Source organism: Podarcis erhardii (genome assembly GCF_964252035.2).
Source record: "Podarcis erhardii genome assembly, chromosome: 11".
NCBI lineage: Eukaryota > Metazoa > Chordata > Lepidosauria > Squamata > Lacertidae > Podarcis > Podarcis erhardii.
The window spans coordinates 22,408,670-22,429,566 of NC_138501.1; the positions used below are offsets into that span (position 1 = coordinate 22,408,670).

A 20,897-nucleotide genomic window follows, 5' to 3' on the forward strand; every position below is an offset into this window, starting at 1 on the left:
GCAATGATTGAAGAACATTAGAAAAATTAAACTCCAGTAATCAAGAGCATCTGATGTATGCATTTTGCTAGGTAAAATTTTGAAACACGAAGAAACAAAAAAAGATTGTGCATATAGAAAGAATATAGAGTTAAGTAGACAACTGGAGAAATTTTTATCTTAGACTGCATTTAATGCTGTGTTTGTTTTGTTTGACATGCTATGAAAGTGTTACCCATAATATTAAAACATTTGCAGAGCAAAAAAGTACCGGTAGTATACACTACCAAATGTAGTATAATACACTACAGAATGAAAATAGTATTCATTCTGCAGTACTAAAATGCTGCTGAAATATAAATCTGATGCTTGCTGTAATAAAACAGTTACAATAGCCAAGCCTGTATTCTGAAAGCTGTAGTTGATGGAATTTGGGGTAGTGCAAAGAACATTACTCTTGTGTTGTTCTTAAATGTATATGGAAAACAAAAAATGAGAAAAATAAAAGTTTTTGATTACCAGGAGAATCTCTTCAACTGTTCCCATCTGACTAAGGAGCAAGCCCTCAAAAGCCTAGAGATGAATCCTCTTAAAATGGTCTCTATTAACTTGTCAAAACAACAATATGGTTTGGGTTCAAGTGAAAAATTCATGCCAACAATGACAACTGATATTCTATATTCAATGACCAAATGACTTATTTGTATTAAAATATTCAAGATACATTATCCAAACAACGGAGTTAACTTTTAAAATATCTACAAGCTTGAATACTGAAAACTGAGTAGGTCTACTTTAAAGGAGCAGGACTTTAGGAAATATATACGTACCTATACCGCTTGCCTTTTGCTCCACAATAGTTCTTGGTGGTCGGAAATAACTGTTGGTTTCTGTTGGGACCTAGACATGGGAAATGGATAAGTAAGAACAAAAACAGACTAGTGGGATTGTAGAATCCATTAAGCTTGAAACAGCAGCCTGTTCATGACAGACAAGTATTAATAAGCCATATGATGCATTAGTAGAGATACCAAAACAATATGAAAGGTCATGCAATATTGCTGAAGGGAATCCAGTTCACTCATGAGATCCTTGCAATGAAGTGGTGCAAGCAGGCATTCATGATGACAAAAACAGGACAGACACCAAGAAAGATATGAAAACACAGACAACTGTGTTATTTTAGTTTACCAAATGAACACTCCTAAACTGCGCCTGTATTGGAAGGGAGAGGCAGGGGGAAAAAGGAAACACAGACAGGCTGATGAGGTCACCTTACAGTCACTGATCCATGCACAGGCTCTTATCAGGGTAAACGTCTGATGTTCACAACCTTTAACCTAAAACTCTTTTTTTCTATATCCAAGCAATTTTTAGTTTCAATAGGACATCAAAATAGCATTCTTTTGAGGGGGGGGGGGGTTCCGGTAACAGGGCACCATCCATTGTTTAGTACAACCATTTGTAAGTATTTTGTTTTATATCCAACATTAGTCCTACTCAGAACAGACCCACTGAAATGAACAGATATGACTAATTTGGTTTCATTAATTTCAATGGGTCTACTTTGGGTATATCAGAGTTGGATAAAAGCGGTACACTATTCTATTTTACTGTTCAGTACATGTACTATTTTACTTAATTCCCACAATATGTCAAATTTCACAATGTTATACATTACAATGGATGAAGAACTGTCCTCAAAACAAAGAGAGAGAGAAAGGACACCTCCAATTCACAAGTAGAGAAAATAATGATTAGTACTAACAATTTTTTTCTTGAACAGTTAATAGGCCATTGAAAAGATAATCTATGCTAATCCCAACTGTGGAATACCAATATTGGACCCCAATCCAATTACTTCAAATCACATTTTGTTTCATTTATTAGCTAATCATTTTAATGCACCTGCCACCAAATTACTCAATGCTGTTTTTGTTTTGCTTTGTAAGTAAAAAAAAAAAAAGTCTTAAAGGACAACTAAGCCAAAGCTGATGTCTATTTCATGAGGAACTAACTATTTCCATCTCTACAGTGCTGAAAAGAAACCAACTGAAAACCAAACAATCAACTACATTCAGTGAAACTTGTGTAGGGAAAAAAAAAACCATGCACTTGCTTTTTTCCCCCCCGAGCATTCTTGAAAGTAACTAGTGTTTTTTTAATCACATTTTAATGACAGGTGAAATAATTTTCTTTGAATAAAATCCAGAACAAGGGATTAGATGTCCTTAAAGACAGCTGTTTTCTGCTTGGAATGCATAGTAATGTTTAATGAAGTAAAGTTTAAAAACCTGTTGCCATGAGCCAAAAATACTGGATGTGAAAGCCAATGATTTAGGGGAGACAGGGGAAGAAGTGATTTGTTCCCCTGATCTGCGTCTTCGACGCCCAGTACCCACACCACTGGTGTAATGCAGCCAGGTACCAATACACTCTGGGCTAGACACACTCAGGGGGCTCTCTTCCTGGAAGTGAGAAAGGGGGCAAAAAAACAGCAAAGCATGCAACGTTAGATTCATAGCCAAATGATAAGAAAATGAAATACAGTTTTGTCTGCACCCTTTTCTAAATAACTTTAACAGCATTATACAGTAATGAGCCGTGTTTCCTATAATAAAATCACACAATACAAACAACTGGAATTACTCAGCTACTATTTTCATTAAAGACACTTAAACAGTACTAGTGACAAGGAAACTCAATATGTACATATTTAAAAACTGTCACCGTTAATTGTGTTCCTCTCGCTAAGCATAGCAAATTCTCTGTCTGTGCTGCGTTCACTATTAATAAAGCACATATTTCACAAAAACATGTAACTGACCTCTGATGACACTAACAACATTTTCTTAATTTCAGTGTCTCGGTTTTCCCCCTAACAAAACACGCCAGTAAAATTTAATCTTCATTCTGTATCCACATGCCACATCTATCCTCTGCATAAGCATTATACATCCTGCCTAAGCTCCAGGACCAACTCTAAGAACTAAACCAAACACCAGTGACAGGCTGGCACACCAACAATAATTTAGGTCTCGATCAAGACATTCACAAGAAACAGAGTCAGGACCACACTGAAAGAACATAACAGGCACATTTATGTTCAATATATATTTAGGGAGCCTTGATCTTCAAGGTTAAGTTATTTGATTTTTGTTCACTTTCTCCAAATAGAAGAGAATCAGCTTCACGTTGCTTTACACACCATTTACAAATTAATCTTTTTAAAATGGTATTTTATTGAAGTGGGAAAGAATTCTAAATTCAGCTAAAAAGAATCTCTCCATGTTCCTATCAATGAATAACACAGAATGTCCCAAGAAGAAAGAAAAATATAATGTAAAAATGAAGCCATGATTTCCAAATCTTTCTATATTAAAGTTTCAGGATAGTCAGCAAAATAAAAACAGTGTTTATTGAAAGGAAAAGCAGAATTTACAACTACGTGTGAAAAATTACAAAGGATAGGTAGAATACTGCTCAACATTAATGTTTGCCTGCTGGAAAAACCCACAGCATTTATTGGGATATTCCTGTATCATCACATAAAAAACCTGGAACATCATAATAATTAAAATATTTTTGGATCCCTAAGAAATATATATAATTTCTCTCTGATAAAGACTGTCATGATCAGTAACAAACACATGTGCCCACATTGGGGGAGAGAGTGGGCTGGATGGGAGGGGTGAGGAGGGAAAAGAACTTGGTTTAAATAGGTTATAAACTTTATTCACTACAGGTTTGATGAATTGGAAACACAAGGGTAGAACTAAGAAGTCAAGTGACCTGCCTGCTGTTAGAAGAGTCCAGGCTGCCTGCTGAAAAGTGGGATGGTCAAAAGGTGGCAGGATCATCTGTAGCCTTGAGCAACCACCTACCAGAGTACAGGTATGATGCCAGTGACTGGTAGTGAGCTGATGCACAATTTGTGAAGGCATCTCTTAGTACAATTAGGTTAAGATTCAAATAACAGCATAAATAATTCTGCACACACACAGAGGCTCAGTACTTGAAATTTTAGATGTTGGGTCCTGAACAACACATGGCACTTATGAAACGGAGAGGAGTTTTTGAAAAACTGAGATACAACATGGGATCTTTGCTTCAGAGGAAAAAGGTAAATAAAATAAAATAAAATAAAATAAAAATAAAAATCCCATAGGATATATACAAGATCTTGGATACAAAATGAGTTTTTTTAGCCTTCATATTTATCACAGCTCAAGACAGCCAAATAATAGTATAGAATTCAATCAATAATATCAAATGGCCAAATTATTTGGAATTATTCATTTTGTAGCATGTAAGTCTGGAGATAGTACAACTCACTCCCCATAAGTCTTTGCTCCTGACTTGTCAAGGGACAAGGGCTGTTACACAAACTAGTGCACGCATGATGCCAGAAATAAATTGTAACATATACAACATTCACATATCACAGTATATAGCAATTGATGGTTTATCATGAATGTGCAGAACGCTCCTTACCTCTAGCTAGTGATAGCAGCAAACCACACTCCCTGGCTTAGCATTCCATCCAAACTAGGAATATGGTTTGTTTTTGGCTTAATGTCATGATTTGTTTGGAATAGAACAAACCATGATTCCTAGGTTCAGATGCAACACTAAACCAGGGATTGTGGTTTATTGCTCCTGCTGGCTGTACAAGAAAAGCAAAAGTGGAGTGATCTCTGCATTCATGGTAAACCATCAGTTACAGTTTACTGTGTTGTGTGAACTGGGCCATACTGTTTCTTGCAATTTTATTCTGTTACTGAAAAATGACTGGTAAAAAGAGAAACTCTCTCCTCACCTACTTCACTATTCTGAAGTAGCCCTTGTAAATATGACAAACCTCCGCATCAACCTTGATTCAGAATATTTAAGATTTTGGGACAGAAGACATATCTTTCATATTGATAAGATAATGTCTTACTTTCAGGGTACACTACAACAATCAGTTATTGTCAGGGGTTCAGGGAGAGAGGCACAGATGAGGGAGGAGACAGAGAGCGAGGGGGAAGGATTCCAGGGTGACGAGGAAGAGGACGACAATGACCCAAGATTGTCCATGAGTCCGTCCAGTGAATCGGAGGACTCCCAAAAGGGAGCCCCTCTGGTCAAGCCAAGGGGAGCTAGAGGGGGAAGCAGTCAGGAGCAGGGAAACGAAGGGGGAACCCCCAGTGGGAGTTGGAGATCGGGACCGGCTGCTCCGCCGGAACGGAGTGAAGGGGGTGGAGTGACCAGTGTGTCAGGAGGAGCAGAACAGGAAGCAGAGAGGGGAAGGAGATCAGGGCAAGACGTCCTGCCGGAAGGGGAGGAAAGTAGTATCGAGAGCAGTGTAACTGTCGAAGGGAAGGTCAGGAGCAACGTACGCGCGCCAAGTTCAAAATGGGAGGCGCGCGGAAGTGAAGAGAGTCCTGGGGAGGAGCCTGGTCCCAAAGCCCGAAGGAGGGGGGAGGAGGCGCCAGAGGATTCAGCCTCTGGGGAGTCCCGAAGGGAGAGAACACAGGGGGGCAGAAAGACCCTGCGGAAAAGGAAAGAGAGGAAGAGGTGGACCAGTACAAGCCTCTTAAACTGGTGTAGAGGCGGGACTGACTCAGAGGGGACTTCAGCGGTCTAAGCGTAACAGACGTAGAGTCACGGAGCTCGGATGCGAAGCTAAGAATGTTCTTCAATAAAAGCTTTTGTACATAAGCCGGACTGGACTTTGGTCTCTTGTGAGCTGGGACCACGGGTGACTCTGACAGTAAGTCCCCTCTCAAAGAACGCAAATTTTTTTTTTGCAAAGCTCACGAACGGTAGCGGCCATGAGTGCGGAGGAGCAGCTGACGACGCTGCGAAACGCAGTTACAGACCTCACCGCTGCAGTCATTGCATCTCAGAAGAAGAGTGATGAAGCGGAGAAGCGCTGCCAGGACCTGCAAACAAGGTGGGAGCGTGCAGCCAGGGAAGGGTTCCCAGGGTCCAGATCGGAGGGAATTGGACTTGGAAGGCAGGGGGGCAGTCTAGTCACCCACTTCGATGGGAACCTGAAGCACTACCCAAGTTTCAGAGCAGACGTCTTGTATGCACTGCATTTGCTTCGTAATGACTTTAAAGATGAAGAGGAGAAAGTGGGGTTTATTGTGTCTCATTTGCATGGGGAGGCAAGAGCTTGGTTGCGCAATTTGTGGCGCGAAGACGGCCCTGCCCGCCGCGATTCTGATGAATTTATTAAAGCGATGGATGCTTGTTTCCAGTCAACCGTGGATCTTGATCTTGCGCGCAGGGAAATGCACGGGCTGTGGCAAGGCAGAGCCACTGTGCGTCAGTATCATTCACAATTTTTCGCGTTACTGACTGTATTAGGCTGGGAGAAGGACTGCAAACCAGTGAGAGATTTGTTCTGGGAGGGTCTCAGCGGCCCCATAAAAGATGAACTTGCCAGGGGAGACAGACCTCAGACCCTGGAGGACGTCGTGCAGAGGGCTCTTGCGATAGGGGTACGGCACGAAGAACGTCCTTGGCACAATGAGGAGGGACGCCAGGCGCGTGCACCGGCAAGGACGCCTCCTTTTCTCCCCAGAGACTTCAGCCAGGCACATCCCTCGCCTCTGGCGCGGCAGGGGGAGGAACCGATGGAAATTGGTGGTGCTAAGGCTCAAGCAACAGCCAGAGTCCCAGCATCCAGTGCAGTAAAGGCGAAGCCTCCTAGAGGGAACAGGAAATGTTACATCTGTGACAGTGCACAGCACATGGCGAAAGAGTGCCCCCAGAGGCCCCAGAAGCACACTGCAGCCTTAGCAACAGTGGCAGCAGAAGTGATGCAAGAAGAGCAACCTCAGGGAAATGACAGTGCCTGGCTGGAAGCAGAGCTGCTGGGGCTCAGCCAGGCGAATCTGTAGAGCAGTTCCCAGTGCCTTTGCAACGTACAGACCCTTTACCACCCAAGCCAACGGTGCAGCTCACTGCAACACTCCAGTTGCCGAACGGAACCACCCTGGAAGTCCCCATCACGATCGATTCTGGGAGCAACGCGGACTTTGTGGGGGTGCATTTCGTCAAGCAGCATCGCATAGCGCTTCTGCCCGCGACAACGCCTCTAAACGTAGTCACGGTTGATGGCAGGAAATTGCTGGGAGGACAAGTTGTGCAACAGACGCCTCCCATGGAGATGCGGATTGGACATCATAGAGAAGTCATTAGCTTCAATGTCACCCGCCTGTCGGACACGCCTATAGTACTAGGCATGAGTTGGCTGGAGAGGCACAGTCCTGCGATAGCGTGGTACCAACGGCAGATCACCTTTTGCTCATCGTACTGTGCTCAACATTGCATCCAGTCCAGCCAGGAGGAGGGGGCGGAGCAGCAGCTGCAACTTGGCATGGTGCAGGCAGTTCCTCGCAAGTACGAGAGTTTCCTGGAGGTTTTCTGCGAGAAGGAAGCTGACCAGTTGCCGCCCCACAGACCTTACGATTGCGCGATCGACCTGTTGCCGGGGGCGCAGCTGCCGACTGCGAAGCTGTATTCCATGTCTGAGGACGAGATGCAAGAACTCAGGGAGTTCATAGAGCATAATTTGAAGCGTGGATTCATCCGGGAGTCCAAAGCAGTGGGGGGCAGTCCTGTGTTTTTTGTAAAGAAGAAGGACACGCCCCAGAAGAGACTCATTGTGGATTACCGGGCCGTCAATTCCATGACCAAGCCCAAGGCCTTCCCCATGCCCAAGATTGATGACCTCCTAGTGACCGTGCGGAAGGGGAAGATCTTCACCAAGTTGGATCTGCGTGGAGCGTATAACCTCATCCGTATCCGGGAGGGCGATGAGTGGAAGACGGCCATGTTCACACCTCTGGGCACGTATGAATACAGAGTTATGCCGTTTGGTCTCCAAAATGGATCTCACGTCTTCCAAGCCTTTATGCATCACGTGCTGGCGGGGCTCCTCTACAAGAAGTGTGTGTGTTTCCTCGACGACATCCTGATCTTTTCGGAATCGCAGGAAGCTCATGAAAGAGACGTGAAGGAGGTCTTGCAGAGACTACGAGAACACAGGCTCTACGCCAAGTTAGAGAAATGCCAGTTTGATGTGACGGAGGTGGATTTCCTCGGCTACAAGCTGTCTGACAAGGGGCTGGCCATGGACAGCGTCAAGGTCCGCGCGGTGTTGGACTGGAAGAGCCCACGCAATCGGAAGGAGGTCCAGAGATTTGTCGGGTTCGCCAATTTCTACCGCAAATTCATCAGGGGTTTTGCAAAGGAGACGGCAGCAATCACGGACACTCTCAGTTCCAAGAAGAAGAAGTTCGCTTGGACGGAACAGGCAGAACGCTCTTTTAGGAAGCTTAAAAGCCTCTTCGCTTCCGAGGAGCAGCTGCTGCACGTGAATCCGGGCAGACCCATGCGAGTAGAGACCGACGCCTCAGACAGAGCGGTGGGAGCCGTGCTCCTGCAAGAAGATTCGCAAGGAAATTTGAGACCCGGTGCCTTTTACTCCCGAAAGCTCAGCAAGGCGGAGCAAAACTACACCATATGGAACAGGGAGCTGTTGGCCATTCACGCTGCCTTCAAAGCGTGGCGACACTTCCTCATAGGAGCCAAGCACACGGTGCAGGTCCGTACGGATCACAAGAATTTAGAGTATTGGCGCACGGCGAAGCTCCAGAGCCAGAGACACATGCGTTGGGCTGAATTCTTCGCGGATTTCGACTTCAGGATAGAATACATCCCGGGAGATTCCAACGTTATAGCCGACGCGCTCTCCAGGAAACTGCAATATCTCGAGGAAGCAGCGCCAGTGGCAGCCAAGCACATTTTCGCACCGCAGGCGTGGACGTGCGCTACCATCGCAGTCGACCTGGACGCGGTGCGACGTGCGTTGCAAGTGGATCGATTTGCACAATCCAAGATGGAGGCGCTGTGCAGGGATTCGCAGAGAGACGATGAGTTCCAATTACGCGACGGGCTGTTAACTCGCAAAGGTGCCCTCTACGTACCGGGCGAAGAGCTCCGCGCAAGGGTTCTGCAGCAGTTGCACGACGCCCCCAGTGCGGGCCACTTCGGCAAGGAGAAGACAATAGAACTGGTGGCCAGGGACTTTTGGTGGCCCCAGATGCGGGGAGAGATAGCGGATTACGTCGCCAGGTGTGACACTTGTCAGAGGTCCAAGCCAGTGCACCAGAAGCCAGCGGGGTTACTGGAACCGCTGGAGACGCCACAGCAACCGTGGGAGAGGGTGGCGCTGGACTTCGTCACTGACCTGCCCAGCTCCAGAGGCAAGACAGCGGTGCTGGTGGTGGTGGACCTGTTCACCAAGATGGCGCACTTCATTCCTTGCGCGAAGGTGGCGACGGCGGAACAGACCGCCAAACTCTTCGTCGATCACGTGTTCAAGGTGCATGGGCTGCCACAATCCATCCTGTCCGACAGGGGGCGCCAATTTGTTTCTACTTTTTGGCGGAAGCTTCTAGGTATCCTGCACGTCAAGATCAACCTAACGTCGGCAAGGCATCCGCAGACCAACGGCCAAGCAGAGAGAGTCAACGCGATCATGCAGCAGTACCTGAGATGTTACGCCAATCAGCGCCCGGCGGCGTGGGTGGACTACCTGCCGATGGCGGAGTTTGCCTACAACAACACGAAGCACGCGTCGACGGGGGTGACGCCGTTCTTCGCGAACAATGGTCGTCATCCCAGAACCTTCCCGGGGTTCGTAACACCGGGAGAGGGGGTGACGCAAGAGGCCGACCAGTTCGCAGCAGAACTGCAAGAGGTGCACGAGGAGCTGCGGAGACATTTGGAGCTAGCCAAACAAGCATATAAGGTGCAGGCAGACAAAAACAGGAGAGTGGGAGAGGACATCCAGGTGGGGGACTGGGTATGGTTAGCGGCCCAAGCGATGCCAGCCAGGTCGTTGGCTAAGAAGAAGCTGGGACACAGGCAGCTAGGGCCATACCAGGTGGAGGCTAGGATCAACCCTGTAGCTTTTCGACTGGCCCTCCCCGAAGGTTCCAGAGTGCACCCGGTCTTTCATAGGTCGGTGCTCACTCCCTACAAGACCCCGCACAGGTTTCAGGAGTCTGAAACAGTACCGCACCCACGCACAAAGTCACCCGAGAGGGAGGGGGCGCCCAGGGCCGAACCACTCAACGAGGTCACTGAGATCCTGGACTCGAGATGGGGGGAAGAGGGAGTAGAATACTTTCTAGCCAGAGAGGGTACCCCGGCCAGTGCCAATATTTGGGTGCCGGACTACGCTTTAGACGAACCTCTTCTGAAAGACGAGTTCCATGCACTTTTCCCGCATAGACCCATGCCAGCCGAGTACTTTGATGACTGGCTCTTTACGCCCACACTTTCAGACAGTACTTTCAGGGGCTTTTCTTCCGCCGAGGAGAGAACGCCAGACTCTAGTCCGCCCAGGGGATCGTGTTCGGGGGTAGACACAGAACCCTCTTATTGGTGGGACGAGCAACCAGAGGAAGACTGGCGCAAGAAATGGCTGACAGGGCCTTGGCAGGCAGCACCAGACGAAGTAGCAATGGAAGAGGGAGCCGAGAACACCTTGGGTGAAGAACCCGAATTCGAACACACATACACCGAGCTGCTAGCAGAGGACATTGAAGCAAACGAACTGTATCCTGCATCTACCTCCGAGGAGCTGCGGCTCCCACGACCTGCCTCCGATGGCCGGGAGGGGGGAAGGGGGGGCTTCGAGGGGGGGATGGATGTCAGGGGTTCAGGGAGAGAGGCGCAGATGAGGGAGGAGACAGAGAGCGAGGGGGAAGGATTCCAGGGTGACGAGGAAGAGGACGACAATGACCCAAGATTGTCCATGAGTCCGTCCAGTGAATCGGAGGACTCCCAAAAGGGAGCCCCTCTGGTCAAGCCAAGGGGAGCTAGAGGGGGAAGCAGTCAGGAGCAGGGAAACGAAGGGGGAACCCCCAGGGGGAGTTGGAGATCGGGACCGGCTGCTCCGCCGGAACGGAGTGAAGGGGGTGGAGTGACCAGTGTGTCAGGAGGAGCAGAACAGGAAGCAGAGAGGGGAAGGAGATCAGGGCAAGACGTCCTGCCGGAAGGGGAGGAAAGTAGTATCGAGAGCAGTGTAACTGTCGAAGGGAAGGTCAGGAGCAACGTACGCGTGCCAAGTTCAAAATGGGAGGCGCGCGGAAGTGAAGAGAGTCCTGGGGAGGAGCCTGGTCCCAAAGCCCGAAGGAGGGGGGAGGAGGCGCCAGAGGATTCAGCCTCTGGGGAGTCCCGAAGGGAGAGAACACAGGGGGGCAGAAAGACCCTGCGGAAAAGGAAAGAGAGGAAGAGGTGGACCAGTACAAGCCTCTTAAACTGGTGTAGAGGCGGGACTGACTCAGAGGGGACTTCAGCGGTCTAAGCGTAACAGACGTAGAGTCACGGAGCTCGGATGCGAAGCTAAGAATGTTCTTCAATAAAAGCTTTTGTACATAAGCCGGACTGGACTTTGGTCTCTTGTGAGCTGGGACCACGGGTGACTCTGACAGTTATATTAGGAAATATATATATTGGGATGAACCCTAACATTCTTGCAAAGGGCAAAAAATGTCTTTAATTCTTTATTGTAGAATAATACATTTTGTAAGATTGTATATGCAAGCAATGTAGATTAGTCAGCCTGAAGACTAACTTAGACCTTGTTAAGTGATCCAAACTCCTCTGAATAGTGGTATCTTTTGGTTATTAATTTATGGAAGTGTCTGAAGCAATGTTAAAGTCCTAAGAGAACTACAGCTATGTATTTGCCATGCATTAAAAAAGAGAAAAAGAAATGTGAAAATCTCTCTAAAACAGGAGCCTGTTTCTACAGTAGTTAAGCATGGGAACAGCAAACTTACTTCTGATGAACCAATTTTCCTGGGTCTTGGAAGAGGCGACTTTCTGTGTATATGAATTGGATCTGACACCAATGGCTTGAAGATCATTACAGATCGATCTGTTTCATCCCTTCTACAAGCATGTGATTCCTCATCACTTTCATTTTTCGGGGAGTTTTTCCTTGAGCCATCATTCTGGAAGAAAATGGATGTTTCATGTGACACAAAACATTTGGCAGGTGGAAAACATAATTCCTTCAAATATTAAGGATTATGGCCCTTGGATACCAATAGCAACAAACCACGTACCACATGCGTTTGGATAAAGCAACTTCCTATGGAGCTATGGAAATGTACATGAAAGCACATTCGGTCAGACCCTAGCAACTGTCTCCAATTCTGAAGACAATGATTTGTCCATTATGAATGTTACTTTAAAGAAAACAAAATTTTCTTAGTATCTGGGGGGGCAATCCATGCCCCAACAAGGGAGCTGTTCACACCATCTGGGGCAGAGGACAGTGGACAGGCAAAAGTCTGCTCTTGCCTACCTCAGTCTGGAGCTGGCATCATGACCAGACCCAGATTGAGCCCAATGCCACCAAGTGGAACCAGCTAGGGATTCAGCAGATCACAGGCTGGCCAAGTCCCTCCAAGCAGCACCCTGTTTTGGTGCTTTTTTGCAGACAACTGCTGATGGGAAGGCCTTTTGTTGGGTGAAACTGGGGGCTCTGTCGCAGGCAGAGGCCAGTGGAGCTGTTCTTGGCTGGGTGGAAGAAGACCTTATTCCCAACACTTCCTTCACCCATGTAAGGGCTTTTCTGAACATGTGTGGGTCTGGGTGTGAGGTGGGGTGCTCAAGTATGCTCTGTGTGTGATTGAGAGAAATGTACTTGGGCAGAGAAAGAAAGATGTAGGTATGTATGGTGTGCGCACACGTGCACGATAGTGAGAGTTAAATGGAGGCATTTGTGTGTGTGACTGTGTGCACGTGACGTGTCTGCGAGAGAAATACAAGTGTGTCCTTGGTCTGCATGTGTGTGGCATATGCAATGTGAGGGAGAGGGGGGAAAGAGTGCGATATGGCCACCTTGTACATTTTTCCTGGTACTGGGGAATGCTTCTTGTTAAGACAGCGACAGCATTGTTTTGTGCAGGTGACATGGTGTAACCTCCACAACATAATGTTGTCCAGGGTAGCAGCAATGACAGTATACCCTCTAATTTTGTGACATGCCACATCCCCATGGCAGCCATGTTGTGACTGATGGCCACAGCTTTTCCTCAAAATTCAAAATGTGCTATTTTCTACAAATAAGTGGGAAAGGTACAACAACACAAGCTGTGTTATATCATGGTACAATATTAAGCATTCAGCTACTGTGAAAAGTCCTGCTCAAATTTCATGTACGTAAGAAACATTTTAAAGAGTGTTTACCTCCCGTGAAGCAGGTCTGTATCCGAAGCCTGACGGTAAATTTTTATCTTCTTCACAGCCTTTAGCTCCTGGACTGAAGTGCAATTCCACATGGAAACGCTCCTCTGATGAAAGCTCCTAAAGAAAATGGACAAGGAGTTAAAAAATGTTTCCAAGTATATAATACTGGTTTGCCTATGTGCTTAGCATTTCTTTACCTTGTTTGGATCCTCATACAGCATGATCACAATCTGAGTCATGTAATTGAGTTCACTGACAGCATTTAGATAATCCATAGCTCGTTTCCACTGTTCGTCTTTTGATGGCTTAGATCAAAAGAAATTCACAGGTTTAGTACTGCAAGCATATGGGTGACAATTTCTTTCTAATCTCTACATTCTCTTAACTTCTAATTGTTAGCTTCTAACTCAAGGGCTGCAATTTGAAACACCAAGGACAAAACATTAAGCACAACTGATTACTTCTAAGCAAGCCTACACAGGATTGCATGGCACTATAATAAAATGCATTCTTATACAGGCCAATGTTACATCACTTTTACATCCTTTCCCAAAACCTATCATAATTTAAATATTATTATTATTATTTGCAAAGCAAAACTGAAATACAAAGCATTTTCATAACTGTACAGGCAAAAATACTTCAAGGAGCATATCATTTAAAAATGATAACAATGGGTTGGGGAAGGGGAAGATAACAAGTGGTGATGATGGAAAAGTGCAGTACACATGCTGTGCATGTGGTTACAGGCAAGAAGAAGGATTACAGAGTTTAGGTTTACCAGCATGCCCACAACTGAAATTCTGTCATTTCTATAGCAATTTAGCAGCAACCCCTTCTACAAATAGCTTGCACCTCTCTTCATAATGATCAATTTACAGAACATCAGTCAGAGAAATGTGCTAGACTGTGTCTGAGAATATCATATAGATTTTAAAAGGTCAAGTGGCAGATATTTCAAAACATGGAACAGATAAAATAACTCACAGTAGCCTTTTCCACACGTTTCAGAACAAAGGAAAGTCAATGAAAGGTAACAGAACTATTTCTGCCTATGGGGAAAACCCCCAACTACACATAGTAGTATAAAGTTTGCATTATTCAAAATGTTTTTAGGACATGGCTCTCCAAATCCACCCAGAGCTCTCCCAGTAGATTTTCTGTAATGCAAAGTTTATTCCCATGGGAGTGGCATTTTGAGTTGCCACATAATACTTCTACCTAAATAATAATAATAAAGTATGCTGCACATTTCCAAAAGTGATGAGCATACACAACTCAACTAAAACAACCAGAAGAGGATATCACTTACATCACATAAAGAACCGAAGCGAAGAGTTGATAGTAAGGAATGGACATGGCTCTCACTGGTGAAGTATAGCCTAGTTCGGACATGACGTTCAGGAGACATAACCCCACTGGAATACCTAAGAGCAAAATAATCTGAGACAGTAAACAAGTATTATACAGGCTCGTGAATACCTGTAGAGAAAGCAAGAGAGCTTAAAGTGCATCTCCCCATCATCAAAATTTCTAAAGATAAAAAAAAATCCAGAATAATTTCCCAAACTCTCTTAAATTGGTGAAAGAGTACCTGTGTAATGACCATGTGGTGAACAAATTTCACATTTCCCCCCTTTTGTTTCATAAGATCAAACCCCCCCCCGGAAAAATATATATCTTGTATTTCTTACTATAATAGTCTTTTTTAAAAGCAAAATGTAGTCATGCTGCAGTTGGCGTGGCTGGGAGTATTATGAAGACTCTTTATCTTACAAGAATATGGTGGTGGTTACTGCAGTTTAATGACAGAACAGCAGGCAGGCAGGCAAGCAGCACGGGTGGTGGCTGGCCAAGACGTGCTATGAAGGAACCGTGAGGATGGGGAAAAGGGCAGTTCCCCAGCAGCAGTCTTGTTCTGCTGCTGCTTCTGTTTTGGCCTCAGCAGCATTGGAGGCTGATGAGAAAGCAGCAGCAGCAGAACAGGACGGTTGGTGGGGATCAGCCCTGGCAGGCAAGCAGCCTTGGGGGCGAGGAGGCAGCAAGCAGGATTTGGTTATCATACTTTTACTCAACAAATGGCTAAATTCATGTCACTATAAAAGTAACAAGAAAGTACCACTACCAAGTTTTCCAAGCAAAAAGGAACTTACAAAGGGTGGAGCTTGTTAACTGTATCATCATCTTGAGTTCTTTGAAGATCGGACCGGATTTTCCTCAGTAGTGGATTGCAGTACCCTTTAGCTATTTCTATTTTCTCAGCTGCAGTAATACCATATTCCTGGATGAGAAGAGCATAATTAAAAATAAGCTACAATGTGCACTGAATATATGCATGGCATGCTACAGTATTTTGCTATAGGACCCCATTTATTCTTTCTATTTCAGATTCAATTCTCTGAGCGCAATCACTTATGCAGCTAAATATGCACCATTCATGTGCAGTCAGGGTAATCCTGAGGTTTGCAGAAGCAAAAAACATCACTTGGAAAAATCCTAAGGGGTGGGGAGACACTCAAAAGAACCCGCGGAGGACTGAGTATATCAAGTGCCCACACAATACTGACTGTTGAAAGGGAGGGGGTAAAACCAAGATGGGAGGGGAATGGAATACAGTGGTCGCAACTCTGTTTGCTTGCAAACTTCCATTCCTCATGATCTGATGTCAAAATCTAGATCATGTGTCACAATAGGTTTTTAATGTCTTGCATTGACTGGTTGCAGGAACCTACTTGTCACTCGCTTATTATGGCTTGGGAGTTTGTTGCACTTTGGCTCCATTAAAATAAATGGTGTAAGTTATTCACTGATTAGGTCCTACTAATTTCAATAGGAGCTAAGCAATGACTAACCTGCCCCATTTATTTTACTAGGACCAAAGTAAAAGTAACTTAGGCTGTAATCTTCTGCCTGCTTAACCAGGGAGTAAGTCTCATTGTACTCAATGGCACTTACTTGTGAGTAGACATGTACAGGATTGCACTGGATTTAGCCAATATATAGAAAAGATACGTCTATGTAATTATTAGATTACATATCCTCTAGATTTTTCCTTATTTAATTTAATAAGGAACAGAAGCAAACAATATTTTTTTCAATATATACTATTTATAAAAACTGGTTAGTGGACCACAAATCGTTTGGAAATAGTTATAGATTGTCATATTGATTAGCAAGCATAACCAGTATGAAACATCTAGTTGTTGCAGAATACTATTGTAGAGTACATACCTGTGGTATAACAATGTCAGCTAACGCCTTTGACAGTCTATATAGTTCCATTGTGTTTTCTAGTTTTAAAGAGACATTATGCTGGACATCATACTTAATACAGTCATAGATATCTGGAATTTTACTGATGTCATATCTTCCATTCTTTGTTTTAAAGTCTTTTTCAAGCTTGGACCACCTACGCAACATTAGCTCCAGCGTTTCACTGTGGTAAAGCTGAATATCTAGGTGGACAATTATTAGTGAAGAATAATCAAATCAGGTAACATGAAGTAAAATCAAATGAAACATTAAGAAAATTTATGATCTAGTATATTCTAGTTAGAATTATCTCATGTATATTTGCTTTCACATCAAATATATCCTTTTCCAGATTAAAGAATGCAACCCACTTACATGACAAAAGTCATGACCTAAACAAGCTCTAGTAAAGGACTGCACAGTTCATATTGTTCTGATGGGTAGGTTATTAACTAAAGAGGGATAGATTGTTACATTGGCCACAGAAAGAACATTTTTTTTTCAATTTTAGTTGTTTTCTTCTCAAACTATTTTTGTTAAAATCATTTCCTCCCCCTGCACCTCAGTGCAAACTCTCTCTGCACCATGGGTTTTCTCCAATCTAGTTAACTCTGCCCCTCCTTTTTTGTCTTCGTCTCATAGCATACTCTCTTCTCTTTGCACCCACATTTCTCAACTGGCCCTTTTTACCACTGCATGCCACACCGCCCACTCTTCTTTTGGGTCACCATAAATCTCTTGGCACCCTATCTTTTCTTCACTAATAACTCACTATTAGTATATATTTTAGTAGCTAAATTTCACTGACAGAAATACTGTCTACTCAAAATTCTTAAAACTGCCTAAGCCTTCATGGCTAGCATTAACATTACAGTCTGCTTAAAATCATTGCTTACCTGCAGACTTAGGATCTTCCATACGTCTTCTGATCTGAGATGTCAAACTCTGGATCAAGGAATATACCTTATCACACGTCTTAACAGGGTTTTTAATGACTTGCATTGATTTTATCAAAGAAACACTGCCGGATGGTGTGAGCTGAATATCAAATAAAAAGGAAATTCATTAGCTCTATTCATTTTTATTTTTGGCTGAAGGATAATAGGATACTATAACCTCAAAACAGGTAATCTTAAGAATCATAATTTGATTTTCAATTAATGATCGCTTTCAGGGTTTTTGTTTGTTTTTTACAATCAAGTGGTGTATAAATGTTATAAAACAAAGAAATTAAGTCCCAATGACATAAATGGTGCTAGTGGCACTAAAAGAGATGTTTGGTCTTATCTGAAGCACAGATTTGGTGGGTTAGGAAGCGTTCATCATGAGCTATGATGAAGGTAGGACAGCAGAATTGTGGGAAGTGGAGGAAAAAACACAGCGTAGTGGAAAAAACACAGCGTGGTGGAAAAAACACAGCGTGGTGGAAAAAACACACAGTGACAACAGAAGGACAATAGTGAAAGAATAAGAAGTAAAAACACTTAACTGACAAGGAATAGAGAGAGCCAGGAAAGCTGAACTGCTTTCGCCAAGGCTCGAGAAAAAATTGGGGAGAATCACTCCATTTTCCGCAGTTCTGCTCTCTTGCCTTTGTCATAGCTCATGATTATTACCCAGCCCCGTAAACCCTTCTTTAACGCACCAAAATTACTTTTTACCCAGTGGGTGGTATTCAACCAAGTTTTACTCTGAGCTGATCCATTGAAATAAATCAAGATGACTAAGTTTCGCCCATTAATTTCAATAGGTCTATTTTAATAAAACTTAGTTGAATACCACTTAATACATCTAAGACTGTTAAAACCAAAGTGCCTCTGCACTAGACATTTAGTGTGGATTTGCCATGCTTCACTCACCTACTTTCTCCAAGGCATCCACATGATGCCATCATCCAACCATTCTCATGCAATATTTTCCCTGTGGTCTTGAAAGACCAACCTTTTAAGGAAGGACAGGAAGCATAGGGCTATTTCCAGTTTTAGATGCCTTTAGTACTACTCTCCTGCCTTTTAAAGAGTGGGGCTTTGACATGGACAGCAACATACCAGAAAAATAACCATATCACTGCTCAGTACACATTCATTATAACAATTATATTAAGTGTCAGTTTATTACTGCTTTTGTTATTTTAATTGATCTTTCAATTATCATCAAAACACTTTTCCAGTTATAATGTGTGTGTTTCCCCCCCCAATTCTCCTTGTGCTCCATTCAGGAGAGTTTCAGAAGATGGCTAGAAGAGAATCCACTGATTTTCAACATTTTCCCACATTCAGTATTTAGAGCACAGTATAGTACTTTGTTATCTTCTAACCTTTTCATAGTCTTCATCAGTAAAGTCTCTGTCTCTTTGGAGTATTTCATTAAGGCGTGCCTTCGCACGATGTTGGCAGCTGCTAAGAGAGTCACTGTCACTGTCGAGTAGCCCATTCATATTAGCACTTTTGACCATCTGGACAAGTATAGGAGTAAGCTCTCCCTCCAATGCCAGGAGTCCCTGGGTAAACAAAATAACTGAGTGATGAGGGGAAATGTGGCAAATAGTCTAAAGCACAAAAGTGAACATTGGTACTTAACGGGATAAGTTCCTTTTCTGTAGGGAGAAAGGGGGTCATGTGTGGGTTGTCACCACTCACCTCTCCACTGGCAGGAAGTCAAACTTTCAAGAAGGTACACCTGGTGTATCCCCTCACCAGTTCAATTCATGCTTAAGCAAATAACTGTATACCTATCATGCATATATGCTAGTAACTTTCTACCTGTTGTTAATAGTTATTGCTTTTTAGTGTTTATTACACTATGGTTTACGCGCAGGCAGGTAATACAAGAAAAACTATGATTGTGGTGTCCACTTCTGATTAGAGCATATGGCTTGGAACAGGGGTCATCAACCCAGTGCCCACAGGCACCATGGCACCCATGAAGTCTTTCAGTGGTGCCCTTGAGTAGAGGCCCCAGACTTTGAGCTTTCAATTGAAAGAAAAGTTAGTCTCCATCCATCCTGTTTTACCACATCAAGAAAGAAGCAATTTATAAATTTCACACACAGAATGACTGGTGCAAGGGCCCCAACTATAGGGGGCAGAAGGGGCTTTGGCTCCCTCACTAGTGGTGGGAAGGAGGCTGAGCCCTCCCCAATATTGAGATGACTGCCACCCCCCACCCCCACATGAGCGCTCATGTGCCAAGCAGTAGCGGAGGAAAGGGGTGCGGTCCACCCCGGGCGTCATCACTGAGAGGGGTGACAAAATGACCAAAATATGAGTTTTAAGGGGGGAGGAAATATGAGTTTTAAAAATAAAAAATAAAAAAATTGGGCTCATGAAACATTTTCGTTCAGTCAACAAATGCAGCTGGCACTGGGCACCACACTGCGGGGGCTGTCACTCCTGGGAGTAACATGGTGGCTTGGGTGCCTGCAGGCTCCACGCTGCCTGAAACGGCGTGTGACTTACATCTGCCCTCTGCCTCTCCCTCAGCCGCCCTACAACTGAGGGGGAGGCAGTGGAGAGGCTCAACGCAGCGTGCCCCGCCCCGGCTGCAGGATGCACGCGCCATACCTGGCACCTGAGCATTGAACTACTAATCATAAGTGAGAGGAAAGCATGTATGATATAAAAGTAGGCCAAGTAGCAAATTTTGCATGTCTTTAATATTTAAAACATTTTTTTAAAAAAGAAGTTCATTGTACAATCTCCAAAATTTTCTTATAAACAGCCTGTATTCCTTTCCCATCTTTCAGTTGAAATTATAATTTTCATAGTACCTTTGCAAAAGCTGCCGCAGTCATTTGAACTCTGCCTTCATCCGAAGCATAAATTTTCAGATCATGCCGATAGGTACTATGCAGTCTAAGTAAACCACATCCTGGAAATCCAGCATAGTCACCTACCAAAAGAAAAACCACCTTATAATCTTGCTTCTGTTTCTCTCCCCACCCCCCCAAGTTCTCGGTCTAAAGAAATGGTTTCCTTTGCCACCAATAAATGAAATGAGTTACCTTGTCCACCTGGGTACATGCATCGGAAAGCTCTTCCTAGTTCCTCTGCCTGAACTCTGCCTGCAGGTGTTAATTCTCCTCCCCATTTTAGAACTAAGAGTAGAGATGGCTCACGTTTGTGGCTATCTAAATGCATACAAAAATACCACAATGCAAAATAATAGGTAAATAAAAACTGAGGAAGAACAACTAATTTACATCAAGTTTCATATGCTAGAACAATTTTTTAGCAGATCATTTTCCATTTCTGAGCTGAAGGAACTTGAAAAACAGAGGGGTGGATCTAAAGAAGCAGCAACAGAAATGAGTGGGTGGAATATAACTTTCTTGTCCACTCCTCATCCCAGCAGCCTCTCCTAAAAGTGTGGAAACCCTGCTGAATGGGGTAGGCTAT

The 20,897-nt window shown here is 44.3% G+C and overlaps 1 protein-coding gene across 22 annotated transcripts in view; it reads right to left on the bottom strand.

The window, feature by feature from the left end:
• The window catches only part of PPIP5K2 (diphosphoinositol pentakisphosphate kinase 2), a 61,518-nt gene that overhangs the window by 11,570 nt on the left and 29,051 nt on the right, over positions 1-20,897 (bottom strand). For 13 of the 22 annotated variants that reach the window (XR_014161102.1, XR_014161103.1, XR_014161104.1 and 10 more), the window contains 13 exons: positions 20,504-20,629; positions 20,270-20,391; positions 18,818-19,000; positions 17,397-17,538; positions 16,480-16,703; positions 15,402-15,529; positions 14,561-14,675; positions 13,446-13,553; positions 13,249-13,365; positions 11,832-12,005; positions 2,274-2,447; positions 1,171-1,194; positions 810-879 (listed from right to left, as the gene is read on the bottom strand). Coding sequence is in view for 18 of the 22 variants with exons in the window: in XM_081880323.1 (XP_081736449.1) it covers positions 810-879; positions 1,171-1,194; positions 2,274-2,447; positions 11,832-12,005; positions 13,249-13,365; positions 13,446-13,553; positions 14,561-14,675; positions 15,402-15,529; positions 16,480-16,703; positions 17,397-17,538; positions 18,818-19,000; positions 20,270-20,391; positions 20,504-20,629 (1,707 nt within the window). In the remaining 4 variants the exon portion in view is untranslated. The remainder of the gene's footprint in view (positions 1-809; positions 880-1,170; positions 1,195-2,273; positions 2,448-11,831; positions 12,006-13,248; positions 13,366-13,445; positions 13,554-14,560; positions 14,676-15,401; positions 15,530-16,479; positions 16,704-17,396; positions 17,539-18,817; positions 19,001-20,269; positions 20,392-20,503; positions 20,630-20,897) is intronic. The other 9 variants (XM_081880328.1, XM_081880340.1, XM_081880330.1 and 6 more) reach the window with 3 other exon arrangements.